The 18,912-nt window shown below is 42.0% G+C and overlaps 1 protein-coding gene across 1 annotated transcript in view; it reads left to right on the top strand.

The window, feature by feature from the left end:
- The window catches only part of col9a1b (collagen, type IX, alpha 1b), a gene marked incomplete at its 5' end in the record, with an annotated part of 41,502 nt that extends 23,308 nt beyond the window's left edge, over nt 1-18,194 (top strand). Inside the window, 18 exons of the mRNA XM_079511808.1 lie at nt 1,187-1,240; nt 1,355-1,408; nt 4,171-4,224; nt 4,322-4,375; nt 4,997-5,050; nt 6,703-6,747; nt 7,264-7,317; nt 7,555-7,608; nt 7,717-7,770; nt 10,489-10,560; nt 11,293-11,328; nt 11,475-11,519; nt 12,984-13,016; nt 13,165-13,311; nt 13,613-13,667; nt 15,532-15,720; nt 15,866-15,943; nt 16,494-18,194. Coding sequence (XP_079367934.1) covers nt 1,187-1,240; nt 1,355-1,408; nt 4,171-4,224; nt 4,322-4,375; nt 4,997-5,050; nt 6,703-6,747; nt 7,264-7,317; nt 7,555-7,608; nt 7,717-7,770; nt 10,489-10,560; nt 11,293-11,328; nt 11,475-11,519; nt 12,984-13,016; nt 13,165-13,311; nt 13,613-13,667; nt 15,532-15,720; nt 15,866-15,943; nt 16,494-16,690 — 1,329 coding nt within the window. The 3' untranslated portion in view covers nt 16,691-18,194. The remainder of the gene's footprint in view (nt 1-1,186; nt 1,241-1,354; nt 1,409-4,170; nt 4,225-4,321; nt 4,376-4,996; nt 5,051-6,702; nt 6,748-7,263; nt 7,318-7,554; nt 7,609-7,716; nt 7,771-10,488; nt 10,561-11,292; nt 11,329-11,474; nt 11,520-12,983; nt 13,017-13,164; nt 13,312-13,612; nt 13,668-15,531; nt 15,721-15,865; nt 15,944-16,493) is intronic.
- Nucleotides 18,195-18,912: the final 718 nt, after the last annotated feature.

The following is an 18,912-nucleotide window of genomic DNA, read 5'->3' as shown; positions in this document are numbered from 1 at the left end:
GGCGGTGAGCCGCAGCAGTGCCGCACTTGGGAATCATTTGATTAGTTGATGAAAAGACGCCAAGTAGAAGAATATGGCCAGATAATAACAGCTAACACTTCTTTTGCCGCCAGAGTCTTTCATAATAAAGGTGCTAGAGTGCCAAGCAGATGAAAATGAAATGCCCCGCCTTCCATTTACCCCCAAAACCGGGAGACATAATCTTCCATTATTACGTCACGCTGTCAAAACTAAAGTCTCTCTAGAAGCGTTTATATTCCGAACGAGATGCACGCTGAAGTCAGAAATTATCACAGAACATCAGCGCTTTGATCAAAACCATGGAGAGAGGGCCGTAGATTCAGAATTATGAGCCACTTTTGTCGGCCCGTAAACAATAGGGTGACCATATTCTGAATTCCCAAAAAGAGGACAAAGTGTGAATGTGTCGTGCATGTGATTGTGAAAGATTTGCGCCACATTTGAAAAAAAAAAGAAAATCAATCATATCTGCACATATATCTGCTATTTTTCAATAGCTAGAGTATGTTGCTGTTTCCTTAATAAACAATTTCACTGCATTTGAAGACAGTGTGCGGGATATCCTTCCTTTTTCAGTATGTCAGGCACTTGGATGTCCTTCTCCTACGTACCTGTTGCCTGTAGGTGTGCAAAAGCCTTGCTTTTTATTTTTTTGGGCGCTAGCCCCTCCTATGTCCAGCTTTGAGGGTCTGTGTAAACACCAACATTGAAGACAAAAGTGTGTAAACACAAACATTGAAGACAAAAGTGAGGAGCAATTTTCACACAGGTGTGCAAAGCAGGCTGGTCTACTGTACTTTCTATCAGGTTGGTAGTGTCAATCATTTCATTGGCTGCCCTAGTCACCTAGTGGCAACTAATCATTTCATTGGCTGCCATAGTCACCTATCTTTCTGATTGGCAGCCGAAACACAGCCGTCTCTACTATCTAGGCAACCAGACACTTTTTGCCTATAGCCGACTTCTCAGCCAATGGGATAGCATTGCATTGCAGCCAGCAAGTTGCAACAACAACCCACTAGTTATTTCAGTAATTTCACCCACAATTCTGCAGATATAATAACAGCTGGTAATTATGACTGTCTGTCATCAATTCTTGTTAATAGCTAAATAGCTAAAATAATGGTTATTGTGGTTAACACTGTAAATATGCTTGTCATTGCAGGGTGCCAGAGGTCACGATGGAGAGTATGGGTCGCAAGGCGTGTCTGGGGCCACCGTAAGCCACCGTTTTATTACCGCTGTGCTGTAATTAGCTTTGTTCCCCAGTGACATCATCAATGAGAGGTCACCGTGTGGAGGTCATTCCTAATGTCCCGCTGTCTGTTTTCAGGGAGACCAAGGACAGAGGGGAGTGATGGGCGAATTTGGGCCTACAGGGGAACTGGTCAGTATCATAAAACATCTTTCTATAAATGCGCAAAAATCTGTGTCCTTCATTTACTGTATCTGGAGAAGCCTGTCTGACCTATCGACTTCAAACTAGTCGACTGTATTATTGCAGAGGACTGAGAGAGTGCGGTGCCCAGTGTGAAGTTGATTGGCTCGGCGGTTCTCATTTTTTACTTTTACTTACTACTGATTTTCTTCTTAAATGAAAAGGTTTTTAATTATTAATTTATTTAACTGATAGTTATACTGTGTATTAAACAAATTAAAATTAAATTCATTATTAACCCCACTCTTAATTTATTTTATTTGATGGCCATCCTGCCCTGGCATTGCCCTTTGTGCCATTAAAAAAAAAGAAGAGAAAAAAAAGTATAAAACCAAAGAAGGGTTGTGGTCCGACCGGAAACCAGAGGAATAGAGGGTATGCGTGTGACATCATCATCAAACCAGGAAGTTATACAGGAATGCCTACTGAGTGGCTAAAAACTACTTTCTGGCCTTGACAGCCCATGCATCCAAACAGAAAAGTCATATCTAATTGCATTAAACGACATTAAAGGGTAAGACCACTTTTGTAGAGGTTTGGGTTGTACTTTACCTTGCCATGATGTAACTCCAAATGTGGACAAGAAATTAAAAATAATTTCTCCAGTGATTAGAAATTGATAATTCAAAATATGCTCCTCATTGACTTACATTGTATGCTGAAACAGCTCTCAAAGTCACTCTTTTAGTACGTAAACAAACACAAACAAAGTTGTTTCAGACAATATAGAGCAACACCAAAACTCATGTGGTTTTATTTCTTCATAAAAATGTTAACTTCCTGTTGATTTGTCCATTTTTATTCAGAAGAAAACCCGGACTGGATCCATGGATCCGGATCCAGATCTTCATATAGTAAAATCAACAGGAAGTTACCATTTTTATGAAGAAATAAAACCACATGAGTTTTGGTGTTGCTCTATATTGTCTGAAACAACTTTGTTTGTGTTTGTTTACGTACTAAAAGAGTGACTTTGAGAGCTGTTTCAGCATACAATGTAAGTCAATGAGGAGCATATTTTGAATTATCAATTTCTAATCACTGGAGAAATTATTTTTAATTTCTTGTCCACATTTGGAGTTACATCATGGCAAGGTAAAGTACAACCCAAACCTCTACAAAAGTGGTCTTACCCTTTAAACAATGTTAAACTCACTTTGCCTGTCACTTTGCCACTCGATTTCCCATTCACATGCGCATACCCTCTATTGGAGAAACCGGAGCCAACATTGAGGAACGAGAATCGGTTCCATCACATTTGGAACCGTTTCTAGAACACACTGTCACGAGCTGGCATTATGTGGACACGTCTGCTATGCAATTACAATACCAGTGGTTCTCAGACCACTGGCGGAACAAGTCAATACCGGGCTGGGGGGGCAGCGTGCATGATTGGACCCCCCGAATCCCCCCCCCCCCCCGGTAGTGAGATTAACTAAAATGTTTTAAGAATTGGCACGGCGGCCAAACAGTTCAAGCACTATTTAAGGGCCGTAATATAAGCAGACTAAGTTAACTTCAATTTAATAACCTCACATCACATTCTTGCAGGCAGTGACAGTAACAGTACTGTAGCCTACCTGTTAATGATTTTTTTGGGCAGCTGTTGTTGATGATGATTTTACCAGTGTGAGCCAGCATTGAAGACTTATACTATTAACTACTCACCTAATGCTGCGGAGGTTCCATGGTTAACATAGTCCAGACTCCAAAGTATGTACATTGTTTAAGTCACAGATGCATGGTTTTCATATCGTAAATATATGAACTTTGTCTAAAAGCTTGTGTTTAGTTTGTGTTTACTACTTGGATGCTTGCATCATAATAACTTGTCATGGCAGCTTGGCTACAACCGAAACGGACTTCCTCTTCCTCTTCAAAATAAGAGCTACTTGTAATGATTAGTCAACACTAGTTTTATTTCTAAGTCTACTTTAATACAGGACGTAGATAGACATTGTAGCACCCTGACATAAATGAGATAATGCTTTGAATGGGCCCACTGCCTTCTGCTCGTACCAAAAGGCATGCATGACTGGCAAAGTGCGACCAAGTAAAGGTCTGTGCCCCTGTCCCAAACGTTTTCATTTCAAGGACCACCATAACTCATAGGTCCATTTGATTCCATTTGTTCACTCTCAAACACAGAGGGTCCCTGTACCTCACTTTATAAACAGTGAGTTGTAGTATAGGAAGGAATCATTAAATTAAACTGTTGAGGAATCGGACCTTTAAGAGGGAATCGTTTAGGAGCCGGAATCGTTCAAATGGGGAAAAAAAGGATCCCAACCCTACACCACCCTAGATGTTTTATTTTTATTTCACAACAAACATTAGATTCAAATAAAGATGTATTGAGTGGATCCCTTTTGTGGCCAAAAAGAGGATCAGTGGCTGGTGAAAGTGAAAGTGTTACTGGGCTAATCAAAAAAGCAGTGCAAGTCAGAGGGGTGTTGTGAACTTGTGATGCCCCAAACTTAGATTTGTCAAAACTTTCAAATTTGAAGGAGCTTTTCCAATTAATTATATCAAAATATAAGCCTGATGGCTGGGCCGGCACTGCTCCCTGTTATGTGCATGTGCAATTTAATATCATGTGGTTAACCCAACAACGGATCAGAAAGCACAGTTTGGTCAATTTAATTAGTAATTAAGGATACTTACTAGAAATACAATAAACTGAGTTTATTTTTTCTCTTTTCTTAACAAAGGGTCCTAAAGGAATAAGAGGGATCACAGGAGTTCCAGGTCCCAAGGGAGAGGGTGTAAGTGTCCTATCAGTAATAACACACATTGTTTTTATGTACTGTACATACTGTATGTCTTCCATTATTCATCTGTTACCCTTCTTGTTCCAAACAGGGTTTGCCAGGAGTGGAGGCCCGTGAGGGCATTCCTGGGATGCCTGGGGGAAAGGTAGGACAGCTATATGTCACAAGAATATTTGAACAAACAAAACAAAAAACATCTGTTTTCTTTCATCGTTTTACAGTTTGTAAAATAAAGATGTCACTGTCAAGGATGGTGTATGTTCGTTATAGAACATTGCTCTTATACTTGTTAGGGTTCTCATGTCTCTTTCCCTGCAGTGGACCTCACGCGGGAAGTATAATAAATAGGGTTGTCCCGATCGGATCGGTTGATCGGAAATCGGGGCCGATCACGTTATTTTCAAATGATCGGAAACGGATCGGGAGCCAAAAAACATGATCGGGACATAGTATCAATATTATATCCATATCATGATATTAGACTGGATATTGTCTGTGATTTGGGATATTTTACTGTTGTGATATGGTATATCACAACGTAAACGTGCATAACATGTTGCCATATGATATGGCAACGTGTTCTATAAATATAAATATCGGATCGGGAAAAATCGGTATCGGCAGATGCTCAAAATCAAATGATCGGAATCGGATTGGTTGCAAAAAAACATGATCGGGACATCCCTAATAATAAATATGTGTGTATGCAGAATGTTGTGCTTTTTGGCAGTAAAGATGTCAATCAATCCAATGTTTTCCTCTGCAGGGGACCACAGGGAAGGCAGGCGCTCCTGGGGAGGTGGGGCTTCAGGGACTTCCTGTAAGTATGCCCTTTGACCTCTGACACTGAATGCATATATATTCTGACCACATGCAGTACATTAAAGCGTTTGAATACATTTATATAACCACCTAAGCCCTGTATGATATGTTCTATCTTGAAAATAGCAGATAGCGGATCTGCTATTATTGTTTTTTACTTCTGAGAAATCTGCTTCTTTATAAAAATCATCTGGGTTAAAAGTTCAAGAAATCATTTTTCATCCTCTACTGTCTACTGTCTACAGAAAAGATGTGCATTTGGAAGGAGGATTTTCCAGTTGATGTGGCTTTGCATTCACTCAAATCTAGTCATATAAAATGACTAGAATAGAATAGAATTCTTACTTGGAGTTGTTTTCTCCCCCTCACAATAAACGCAGGTGTAACACATGCTATAGAGGAGAGGGGCAGACCAAGATAGGATGTCACATGGTGTAAACAAAGAGCCGATATACTGTAGAACTGTCCTGAGGCCAATTCTACATCCTAACAGTTTCATGAAAAACCTACAGTATGTTGCTATAGTAGGCTTACTAGGCTACATATCGTTTCTGTCGGGCATAAACCTCTTATCTCCATATTTGAACTTTTTGTAAATTATTGCCCTACTTGATCATACCACAGCATCACACAAAAGCATCAAAAGTAGCAGATTTGCAAGCTCTAAAAGCATGAAGCGATGCGTTTTGAACTTGTTGATCTGACAGGAAAACAGGGGTAGAGAGACGGGGAGAGACACGCAGGAAAGATCGCCGGGAACGGGACTCAAACCTGCAATGCCTGCCAGGCTGCTTATGTGCCTAGGTGCCTAGACCGCTGGACCACGGCCCAGGCCACGGCCCAGGCCACGGCGCCGCCCAGGCCACGGCCCAGGCCAATCTGCTACTTTTGATGCCTTTGAATTTGAACAGTTTTGGACGTGAGGTTTCCACTCGACAGAGACGATATATAGCTAAAATGTAATAAAACGACACAGACGCTTTCCTGGATTTCATAGATTAAATGGTGATTAAATGGTTTAAAACACTTTACAATGTGCTTTGGTCCTGAGAAAGGACTTTCACCTATTCACACACATAGACAGCGGCGGCATGTAATCATGCAAGCCAAGGCACCAACCTGCATGCTCCTCGGGAGCAGTTAGGGGTTCAGTGCTTTGCTCAAGGACACTTCGAGACAAGCCACAGGAGGACTGAACCAGAAACCTCCAGGTTTCAAGACGGCCATTCTACCCCCTGAGCCACTGCCACTCCCTGTGGAGGGAGGGAGAAAACCTGAAACTGAGCAACAATGGTGTAAACCGGTGGTTCTCAAAGTGGTGTCTGGGGACCCCCAAGGGTCGCTGAACACAGCTAAAATTGAGTAGTTTGGAACCAAATGGACCCCTTACAGCCACGTCTGTAACTCACAGAGTTATGGCGGTCCGTGGCCTAATGCATACCTAGTACCTCTACCTACCTGCCGGTCCTTCAAATTCAAAAGTTTGAGAACCACGGGTGTATACAAAACAATGCATGGAGACAGGAATCAACTGAAGGCCGAATTAAATGAACAGTGAAATAACAAAATAAAAACATGATCAAGGTTTCAGCAGGGGCAGACAGTTGCTGTTGTTATCGTTAAATATGTTTTCTTTGTTGTTTTTTGTAGGGTTTGACTGGTGTGCCTGGCCCAAAAGGAGGAGGTGGATCTAAGGTTGGACGATATTTTAGTTTTTGTTTCTTTACTTTGTTTAAACTTTGTTGTATGTGTGTGACAGTGTCTCTCAATGAAAATAACCGATTTTTCAAGTGCAAAGTGATGTGAAGCAATTTGCATATCGTTGCTGTACTATGTACAATTTGTACATACAGTATCGCAAGTTTTTATGCTTTTCTGTAAATGAATGCTTCTTCATCATACAAATAGCAAACACAATGTGTCACACCGTCACATTGTGACTAGTTGTCAGTTTATATTATCTGGATTAAACAATGAAAATAACCCGAACCGCAGGAAAAAGCTTAAGCTTGTAGATCAGCTATTTTTTCTTTGTATGAACATCTTTCAACCTGGAAACGATCAGGACGATTATGACAAAATAATTGTGATTATCACAAATAATTGTGATTAGACAATTTTGTAGTAATTCTGACACCCCTACGCTGTATAAAAGTTACTTATTAGTAAAAAAAAAAAAGGCTAACATCAGATGTGGTTGTTTGTACACAGGGAGACGCAGGTGTTGCAGGCTTTCTGGGAACAATGGGGTCTGCAGGCAAATCGGTGAGTCTGAACAGCACACAAATTGCACTATTTTATACTTAGTTGCGCTGTCGTGCTCAGTAAATAGCAGATCTACAAGCTCACAACACGTCACGAATGTGACGTGTTGTAAGCTTGTATATCTGCTATTTACCGCAGGCAACACAGTATAAATCAGGCTTATTATAGTGACATTTCGGTCCTGTGCGTGACGTGATGTCATTGCCATTTTTCTTTTTTTTCATTGTCACACATTAGGGAGAGCGAGGAGCACAAGGTGAACTGGGATCCGTTGGACCTATCGGTTTGCCCGTAAGTATCACTCATGAATGTCTTTGTTTTCATTTAATTTTAACGGTTTCGTTGTTTTTAATTAACCTTCTAATATTGTCTAATTGTTCTTGCGTTTGTGTTTCACAGGGCGATTTAGGACAGCAAGGCCCCGGTGGGCCTGCCGGGAAGCTAGGTGGCAGGGTAAGTTGTTTTCCAACCTGGCCATCTCCAAAATAGGGAAAATAGCAACAAGTGCACAACAAATCACAATGTGAGCTTGTAGAATGTAGATCGTCTTATTTTCTCTATCGAGGCTATGCGCGTAACATCATCGTATCCGGAACGTATGAGGGAACGCCTACTGAGTAGCAAAAACAAAACAAAACAAAACTTTCTGGCCTTGACGTCCCGTACATCCAAACAGAAAAAGTCTTATCTGATTGTATTACACAACGTTAAACTCACCACTCAGAAAGCTTGATTATCCTCTTTCTATCCGCAAAGTTTTTGTTTCATAAAAACCCACCATATCCACCTTATGAGCAAAATTCTGTGCAGGTGATGATTTGTGTTGTTGGAGTTTGGAAGCGCTCGTATTCAAAAACGCAACGTCCTGACAGTGTTGGGAATGTTCACTTTCTTTTTTTTTCTTCTTTATCCCACGATTTTGCAACCCAGTTATTTTCACCCAGTGCCAATTATCTAATGTAATCCTGGGCGCTACACTTACTCCGAGAACATGCAAGCTCCACACAGAAAGGCCCTTTCGCCAACCCCACCTCGGGTATGGGCACTGATGACGCGGAGGAGGGAACACGCCCCCAGCGTCCCCAGCGGGAATCGAACCCAGGACCTTCTAGCTGTGAGGCGACAGCACTACCAACTGTGCCACCGTGCCCGAAAGTTCACTTTCTACATTAAATAACTAGTTCAAAGTTCAGTTCACAAATTACAAAATGAACTAGTTCATAGTTCATAATTCAAAATGTTGAACTAAAGTTCATGGTTCCAAAAATGAACTAACGGTAGTTTAGTTATTTTATTTATTTTTCAATATGTTGCTGCGAGCTATAGATAGACTCACATCCTGCATATTTCCGTGTGCTGAAAACAGCCGATCTAAGAGCTCACAACGTGTTGACGCGACACGTCCAACGGGATCCGCACGTTATTCCGACCCAGCATTAGACATTCGCTGCTCCCGTGCTTGCGGGCTACTCAGCCTAGATGAGCGAGGCGTGTTCACACACACCAGAAATGAACGAGTTCACAATAACGTTCATCAAGCAGAAATGCAGTACGTTCAGTTCACTTTCACCCAAAATATGAACGAGTTCATGAACGATCGTTCATTGAACACTGCGTCCTGATGCCTCCTGCATTATGTGACATTTAAGGCCTATTCATAGTCAGAATTTTCGGTGGTGAGGTGACCACCGCTCCGGTGGTGAGGTGACCACCGGAGCTGAAATAACGTTGAGCGGTGGTGAGTAAAAACAGAGAGAAGGGCTGGGGCGGTGGCGGTGGTTTGCTCTTCACCGCGGCTTGTGACGTCATGTAGTAGTTCGGTGGTCACCTCACCACCGAAAATCCATACTATGAATAACGCTTCAGAAACAGGGTACCACCTGCAGGACCGGTGAGTGATTTCCAACGGGATCCGCATGTTATTCCGACGCAGCATTAGACATTCGCTGCTCCCGTGCTTGCGGGCCACTCAGCCTAGATGAGCGAGGCGTGTCCCGGTGGAAAAGAGTCACGAGGCCCACAGGGCAGGAGCCTATCTCATGCTTACTTAGTGTGAGGTAGCTTGATGTACAAGTACAGTACACCCCCTGGACATGACGCTAGTATGTCGCAGGGACTTACCCCCCATCACACCCTTGATGCCTAGTGCCAAACAGGGAGGCATTGGGTCCCATTGTTATAGTCTTTGGTACTGTATGACAAGTACAACAGACCTTAACTTAAAAATGGTAAATGGTCACAGCGCCTTTATCCAAAGTGCTTTACAATGTGCATTACATTCACGCATATACCTATGACAGCGGAGGAGACTGTGCAAGGCCTGTTCATCGGGAGCAGACAGCCAGGGGCTCAGTGTCTTGTTCAAGGACGCTTTGACGCTTACCAGGGGCAGCAGGGGATATAGTATAGACCCTTGATTCTGACTGTAACAGGATATCAGGATTTGCATTATTTAATTTAAAAAAAAACTGACCTGGCTGTTGTGTTAGAAGTTAACGTTCCAGAGAACAGGCCTAGCCTACTGTACTGTAGGTAGAATCTGTGGTCTACTGACCAGCACACTGAATGAGCTCTCTGTTCTTCCTGCATTCCTCAGGCATACAGACAATGATCAAAGAGGAAGAACACACACAAACACACCCATGACAAAAAATAAAAATCTAATAAAAAACACATGTAGCTACTAGCAATGTTTCCCCAACTTAACCACTTTATATTATTTTTTTTATTTTCTAATAGTGGAAATAGCTAATATCCAGCAGAACAGATCTTTTAAAATCTCTGATACTTTTTCCAGATTGCGTTTTTGATCAAAACAAGCTTTATTCACCGCCCATAACTAAAGCATTGATGTTCACGGTTACAAAATGTATGTTTCGGGTGAATTAAAATAAGATTGCGGGAGACATTACAAATCCGTTTTATATAGGCTATATATATAGGCTATATATATATATAGGCTATATATGAAAGTCTTCCTTGCAACATGATGAGAGCCTTTCAAAGCTACTTCACTAACAGTTTACTGTTGACAGATTTGAGACAAACCTTTTTTTAAGTGACTATGGGTTTCCTCCAAGTGGTGTTGCTGCTTTGATGGCTAGATTTGTTTGAGTTGTCGTGTAAATGAAATATTTCTTTCTTTTTGTTTGTTTGTTTGTGTTATTTCAGGGACCCAAAGGTGATCTGGGGCTCCCAGGTCTCCCAGGACCTTCAGGTTTACCCGGGATGAAGGGAGAGAGGGTAAGCAAACATTGCATGTCTCACTCATCTCCTCAAGTCGACACAAACCAGTTAACATGTGCTGCCTGTGGAACAATGCAACACTGGAATGACAAAGACACAGTGGTGTGTGGTGTTGACTTTGACAGCACATTTAGATTTAGTCAAGTCATATAGGCTTTTGAATAAAATTCCAATTAGTTTTAGTCATCTGAAATGTTTTAGTTTTAGTCTAGTTGACGAAACACCATAAGATTTTACTTACTTACTTTACTACTTAATCAACGGCCGACTAAAATGTGTTTTACATTTTACAAAACTACATTTGCCTCTGAGATGTAGTGGAATAGAAGTATAAAGTATTGAAAAATGGAAACACAACTCAAGTAAAGTAGAGAAAATGTACCATCACTGGGAATACATCATTCTGTAGATGCTGCTCAGGCTATTATTGGATCAAAAGCAGCCCTGAGGTGTGTTTTAAATGAGTAGAGGAAACTTGATTAAAAAGTATTGTGATTCTGTTCGCTAATGAGCATTGTTTGCAAATGCAATTCAATGCATTTGACAGTGAAAGAAGCAGCTCTTCGGTGCCCTCTAGTGTGGTAAATTAAAAACATTATTGGGTCCTTTGAGAGAGCACTGCTGGTGCCTCTGCTGGTGCCTGGTGTAATTGATGAATTACATTGCATGAATGATATCCACTTACTGTTTAATTCCAACTGAGATAAGTTTGTTTTTTGAATATTCCAGGGAGAGGGTGGCGATGCGGGACCAATAGGAGATCAGGTATGAAATGCTAATCCGTATTGTCTGGAAAAACAAACACACTGCAATTAAAAAAAAGAAAAAACATCACTGGCCTTGTTTGTATTATCTTACATATCACAGGTACCAAGAATACATCAATAATTTACACAATTCTTTACTTATAGGGAGTACCAGGTGATGAGGGGACTCCTGGAGACAAAGGAGTTGTTGTAAGTTGTGCACATACCCACGCACGCACACACAAATGAACGCACGCACGCACGCACGCACGCTATCTGTCTGTCTCTCAGCCTGTGTGTCAGACAGACTGTCTGTCGGTCTATAAGTCTGTCTGTCGGTGGTCCTTCCACCATTTTGAGCTAAGCTGTTTACACCCATATTTTGGGTGTAAAGGAATTTGACGGTGCACACGAAGGTGCACAATTCATTCTGTGACAGTGCAGTCATAGAATCTGTGACAGACAGACAGATTTGGGGTTGAGGGGGTTCCGGTTCTCGGAAACCGTTGGTCCGACCGAGTTGCCACTTGGCCCTGCACACCCTCAGTCATCTGACTGGGACACACGGCAATCTTTGAAGCTAATTGGTCGGATGGCACCTGAGTTATGCTCAGGACAGACACGTGACAGACACACGCACAGATTCAGGGAATTTAGATAGATAGATTGATTGTCCCATGTACAGTACCACCTGTAATTATGTAGACAACAATTCCACAATCTCTGAATGCTATTATATATATATATATATATATAATAGAGTCTGGAACCAAGAGCCGAGTAACGGAAACTGTCTCTGCTGCTCAGACCAGAAAGATGTTCGACCAATCACGATGCAGTGCTCACGGAACTGTAGTCCCATTGGAAACACAAGCGAGACGGAATCATATAGTCATACAATTGGGAGATTCAAATTATTTGTGTGCGGATAGTTTAACACAGGTCTTTTATAGTGCTTTTGATTGATCAAGTCATAATGCTACTCACGTTAGCATCGGGTTGCTAGCTGGTGTTGTCAATAACACTGGATCGCTCCATATTGATCGCCGTGCCCATAAATACCCTATCTATCTGTTTCTTTCAATCGCCTGTATCTCCTATTTCTTGTCCCAGATGGCATTTTTGGTCAAGACAAGGTTTATTCCACGGCCCAGAGCCGACGCTGTGCTGCCCTCCATGATGCATCATCACTCCCTGTTTTTAAAACATCGTCACACACCCCAACATAAGCTCATGCAGTAACATCCGGTCTGGATCTTTGGCTCTTCAAAATAAGAGCTGAACAGGGAAAAATGCTGGCGTGAATTATAACACATTTTATCAATAAATGCTGGCGGCCTAAGCGTTAACAACGACAAAACTAATGAAAGAAGAAATAACGCCGGAAACGAAATAGCCATCTTAGCTTCAACAATCTACATGCTGTTTTGCTTTGAGTAGGACTTGTTTTTGCCGCTGCACCAAGTGAGACGGTGCGTCACATCCGCTTTATCGCCTACTCATGAGAGCTTCTCCAGACTGTATGACGGACGCATTTGAAAATTGCGAGAGGCAATAGTCTGGCCACACGAGACTAGTAATTATGCCATGGACCACTAGTAGTCCACAGACGTCGGACGCGTTAACATGTTTCCCTAAATAACCACACTGATGTGTTCTTGTCTGGTCGTATAGGGTGACACGGGAGAATCTGGACCAAAAGGAGCAGTGAGTTATAACTCATTTACCTTTTTACCATTTCATTCCCATCTCAATAATATTTCCTACAGCATGATTTGCCTTTACTGCACAGCCAGTTCTGTAGCAGTAATACGAAAATCCTCACTAATCGAGGCTTTATTTCCCCTCCGTTAAGGTTGGCAACCCCGGTGAGCCTGGCAACAGAGGCGGCGAAGGCCCTCGAGGTCAGCCCGGTATCGAGGGCCCTCCTGGCTCAGCTGGCCCCCGTGGCATGCAAGGAAACAGAGGGGCCCCTGGAGTGAGGGGGTCTCAGGGTCCGGCGGTAGGTGGCGCTAAAGGATTTAATAAATATATAAACATTTGTGAACATTTTCGCATGTCTGAGGTAGGAAGCCAGGGTTATAGTGGATAATTGAATCAGTACTTGAAGCAAGATCCATTTCATAATTCAACCAATGATTCTGCCCAATTGGTCCATGATGTAAAAGTAACGGCACATTGCTATATATTACTGTATGTGTTGCAATGCATTATAAAGATGATGATGACATCAAAGATGATGACAATAATGATGGTGATGATGATGATGCCGATGACGAGGATCCTACTATCTTTGTTTCCAGGGTAAAGAACCAAGTGACACGCACGTCAGACAAGTGTGCATGAGAGTGATGCAAGGTAAGGACTGATCATGCTTTGATCCCTTGTACTGTACCTCTGACCTCTGTTACACAGTCTGCATAGAACCCAGTGGTTCTCACAGTGGGGTCCGGGGACCCCCAGGGGTCCTTGAAGGTTCCAGGTTAATATAGCTTTAAAATCTGTTTACTTTACCCTATTTTATGCTTTAAAGTAATGAGCTTTTACGAAGATCGCCATTTATTTTTATAGCGGCCCCTTACACCTACTGTATGTCCCACCGCTGACCCAACCAATATGCCCATATGGAGATTTCTGTGCCCATACTGTATATGGAGATCGCTGATGTCATGCCCATATATGGACATGCACATTTGGTGCTCACATATGGAGTTGACTGATTTGTTTGCACCTGATGCAAAAAAAAAAAAAAGATCACACCTGTGTGATTAACTCATGTTGATTAGGTGATGTGATGGTGATGTAAAACAAACGGTGCCAACACAAACATTAAACACCATTAACAATAAAGAGACAATATGACGAAAACGACACAATATGACTTAAGTTTTCCCTTCATTGTCAATGCGTTTAGAAAACAAACTTTGAACTAAAAACAGACATTAAACCTGTGTATAGGAGGGGCTAGCGCCCCTCAAAACATCTTCTCGGGATCCCTGGCACAAAATCTTTTCAGGCAGTGGTCTGCGTCCTAATACATGTTTGACAGCCGCTGTATTAACACGTCAAATGTAGCATTGTTCTGACAAAATTCAACATAATCCCGAGTTCAGAAGGAACATCTAAATCTTGATACATGATGAAAGATAGCGTGATTTCCATTCAACACCTTATAATGGTTTCATTTAAGTCACATCCCCATCTGTTCTCTCAATCCTTTCTCCTTACTTCTCCGCAAATCATCTCCCAAACTCATGATTTTTTCATATCCGAAGTGTTGAAAAATTAATTTCACCTCCAGAAGACCTGTTCTTCTTTGCTCCAAGCAAAGAGTCTGCCAGGATTTAAAAAAATAATAAATAAAAAAAACAGCAGCTGCTGCATGAATCAGGATGATAAAAACTGGAATACAGAGTGACAAATAAAACGCCAAAAAAGAGTTACAAAATCCTCTCGATATTTTTTCTGCCTCTCATCAATTGAAATAAACAACACTCCTTTCTTGATGGACGGTGACCTAATGTTATTATTACGTGGGTCGTATCCACCGCAGCTGCCAGACAGTGTCTTTCTGCCATGCATATCTATGGTAAAGACACGCTGGAGTGCTTCTCTTCCCATCGGCCGAGCATCGTGCTTCAGCTCTCTCCAGTCTCGAGAGCGCCCGCCCTGGGAACTTTGATATTTTAACTTTTGGAGAGGAGCGCCGCTCATCAATCTCACGTTCGATCCATCTTGGCTGTGTCTGACAACAACCCACTCATATATATACGGCCTGATGTTGATAGCATTGTTTCAACTTGTCTATTTGTGGTAATAGTGCAGATGACATCTGAGCACAGCAAAAGGCTGATAGGTTTAAACTTTGCGGGCGTCAATAAACATGGAGTGAGTGGGCACTCACTGGACGTGATATCGTCTGTGTCGGGTGGAAACCTGTCCAAATGTCCAACTGTTACTTTTCAGGATTCAAATTCAAAATCAGGATTCAAATGTCAAACGTAACAGATCTACACGTTCGCTAGATAGATGTGCTATATTGTTGATACTTTCGTGTGATGCTGTAGTAATGCACGTAGGGCCATGGTTCTCAAAGTGGGGACCCGCGGGGGTCCGCGACACATAGCCCACGGTCCCGACCCACTGTTTGGGGAAACAAACTGGGGGTCCTTGAAATGAAAACGTTTGAAAACCACTGCTCTATTTCCTTGTGATCCAACAGAACAACTGGCCCAGTTAGCTGCTAGTCTGAGGAGGCCAGAGTCGGGCGCCGCCGGCCTGCCTGGAAAACCTGGCCCTCCAGGTCCGCAGGGAATTATCGGAGACAATGGCTTCCCTGGACAGGCAGGCACCAGAGGACTTCCAGGACTCAAAGGCCCACCTGGACTCTTGGGTATAAAAGGACCCAAAGGTAAATAATATACACGTCAATTCTTACTGAAATACAAAATATGACGGATGAAATGAAACCGGCGAATTTGGATGAGCTTCTGTTAGTTAGGCATCTTTGTTTGTCCTCATCATGGCGTGTAAATTGTGCTATGTGATTGTCACAGGTGAGATGGGTGACAGAGGTAGCAGAGGACCTACTGCGCGGGGTGCAAAGGGTCAGCCCGGACCACCTGGTCTGCCCGGTGAGTAATTCATATATCAATCTGTTATAGCAATGGATCATATCCAATAGAGCCACTATGCAGCTAAACCATTATTTTACTTTTATTTAAATTCCTTGACAATATTGGTATCAGCAATTATGCAGCCGAGGTGTCCCAAATTACAATTGTTTACATTTTAGATTCTTTCAAAAATAGCAGATCTACAAGCTCACATTGTGAGGTTGTAGATCAGCTATTTTTGAAGTGGTTAAATAAAAAAATAAAGGTAGGTATATGTTGTTTTCTTGTTCATTGTATGATTTATATCAAATGTTCTTTTCAATTATATTGGAGTTAAGAAATATATGTACTATACTTTAATTTAAAGTTTGCATTTAAAAAAGTTTTTTCTTCTATATATTAGTTTGCGTATACGTTTTTCAAATGGTTTTCAAGATTCTGCTCACTCAAAGCCATCACTAATTGGTGGTCTGGGACTCTCCTAAATCGGGATCGGCAACCAAACCCAACGAAACATCGGACCTCGGTCAGGCTCTAAATATCTAATAATATTTCTGCACAAACACAGGTGAGCCAGGGAAACCCGGTTACGGCACGGATGGGCGGGACGGCGAGAGGGGACCTCCAGGCTCCTCGGGACAGCTGGGTGTTCCCGGGTCTCCCGGCAACGCCGGTCCTACCGGCTACTGTGACCCCTCGGCGTGCAACCTCCAAGCGGGCGCTGCCCACCAGTCTCTGGATACGAAGGGCCCTGCTGGGAACTGAGGGCCCACACACACACACACACACACACACACACACACACACACACACACACACACACACACACACACACACACACACACACTGAGGAACCTGAGACAAGAGACAGAGAGACTGACCCGAGAGCAGTGGTTCTCCAAAGTGGGGTCTGAAGAGGGTTCCTTGGAGGGGGGGGGGTCCAAATGGATTCTTACAGGTCTGTAAAGGGCCATTCACACCAAGAACAATAACTATAATAACCATAACCATAAAGATATCGTTTTAAAGGTCATTGAAACTCAACTGGGAATACCAGAACGCTCGCATCAAAACACGGTCGCCATGAGTGAAATTCCTGAAACTCTGAACTGTCTCTACATGGTATTCCTAAACTTATCCTCAGTAAAACAAGAACACAAAAACCGTCCCAACGAGCGGTCGGTGTGCGGTCAGAATAAAATCAGGGCGAGGGTGTTTTGAGGCGGTTACCCTACACATATAGCAAAGACAATGGTGAACGATATAGTTGTTGTAGTTATAGTGCTTGTCGTGAACAGCCCTTAACTCTGACAGAGTACAAATGGATAACTTTGTACGCTCTTAGAGTTATGAGGGTCCTTGAAATAAAAAAATTAAGTTTGAGAACTGCCCATGAGAATACAATGTAGTTTATTTCTGGGCTTTGTGCTCTTGAGGTACCTTCAACTCCGTTTAAACCCGTAAGTCTTGTGAGAATGTCTTGTTCTGACTTCTGACTCCAAGCAAATCTCCCCTGGAAGGAGTCCAACTGCGGGAAAAAAAGGGTTCGAAAAGTTGCAAAAAAAAGTTGTAAAATTCTCTCTTCTGTGTTCACCGCCAGAGCGACCGTTCTGGTCATTTCAAAAGTGGTCGCCGCCGCACATTTTGAAACGGTTATGGAGAAAAAAAAGCTTTGTTTTTAATGGTATTTTTTTTATTCCACTCTCCTTGTACATTCTGCTTCGCTTTCTCCGTCCACGTTCTTAACATCAATAATACCTGCTCCAGTTTTGCTGTATAGATTTACAAATGCTTCAGGATCCGAATAGCTTTAGCTTTAAGTGCCCGTTGAATTCTTCTCTGTGATGTACTGTATGCGCTATACTGTGTGTGCTATACTGTGTGTGCCAAAGATAAACCACCTGAAACCTCAATGTTCACATTTCGATAAAGAGCCTGCCTGCCTTTTTTATTTTTTAAGCTTCGCTAGGCCAAAATAAAAAGGAGAGAGGATGAAATTGTACATCAAGTCACACTGACTTCAACGTATGCTGTAAATCTCTGTAAATTGTTTGAATTGTGGTTAATTATATTTCCTACAAAACACCATTAATGTGAGATTTTTGCCTCATTGTACAGACATAGAATTAACATGTTAGTTTTGAATATCACGGTAACATACTTCCAAACACTCCTTCCAATACAATACCTATAAAATGCAAGTATTTTATTTATTTATTCTGTATCATTTTAGCGCTATGATGTCTTTGTAGAAATGAAGTTTTCTCCTTTGCGCAACTGATTTGTTTACCTAAAATAAAGAGTCAATGTGGATTTTAACAGTTCTTTTAGAATGCATTTCCTATAAGGGAATGGCGTTTATTCATCCATTCTCACATATTACTGTAAATGGCTGAGCATCTCAGAATCTTAATACAGTAATGTAAATCCCTAAAAGAAGTTACAGTATGTAACCTTATAGTCAAGTGTGTCAGTTAGTTTCTAGTGTTCAAGTTAAAGGTATATTCAGTGATTTCACTTAATTCAAATATCACTTATTTTTTTGTTTTGTTGTGATAATCCTCCCTACTATAGAGTGTGCTGACCATATAAGTAGTTCCTCCCTGTCCCCAGTGAGCCCCTGGGGTAAAAAAAACCTTAGGTTTCGTTTTTGGCTAGGTGGCCAAGTCTTCATCCAATCAGGATGAGAGGGGCCTTCCGCCAATCATGATCGAGCAGAGGCGGACCTTGGTGTGCGTGCTGTTGGCCTGTTGCACTTCCCCCCACTGTAGAGCGTGTGCATGTGCACGTCTGGCCATCGGGGCGGACCGGGGTTTTTTCCAAATCACTCAAATCACTGAATGCTCCTTTAAAGCAATTGGCTATGCACAGACACGTAACATATGTAATTTTACAGTACATTTTCCAAAGATGTTAGCAACTTAGAACTGCAATCAACACAATAATTAGTGATATATTGTATAGTAAGATAGGTGAACATACCACAG

This window comes from Electrona antarctica (assembly GCF_951216825.1).
Source record: "Electrona antarctica genome assembly, chromosome: 10".
Lineage (NCBI taxonomy): Eukaryota > Metazoa > Chordata > Actinopteri > Myctophiformes > Myctophidae > Electrona > Electrona antarctica.
Note: the sequence above shows the minus strand (reverse complement) of the source record. Positions and strands in the feature narration are given on the sequence as shown.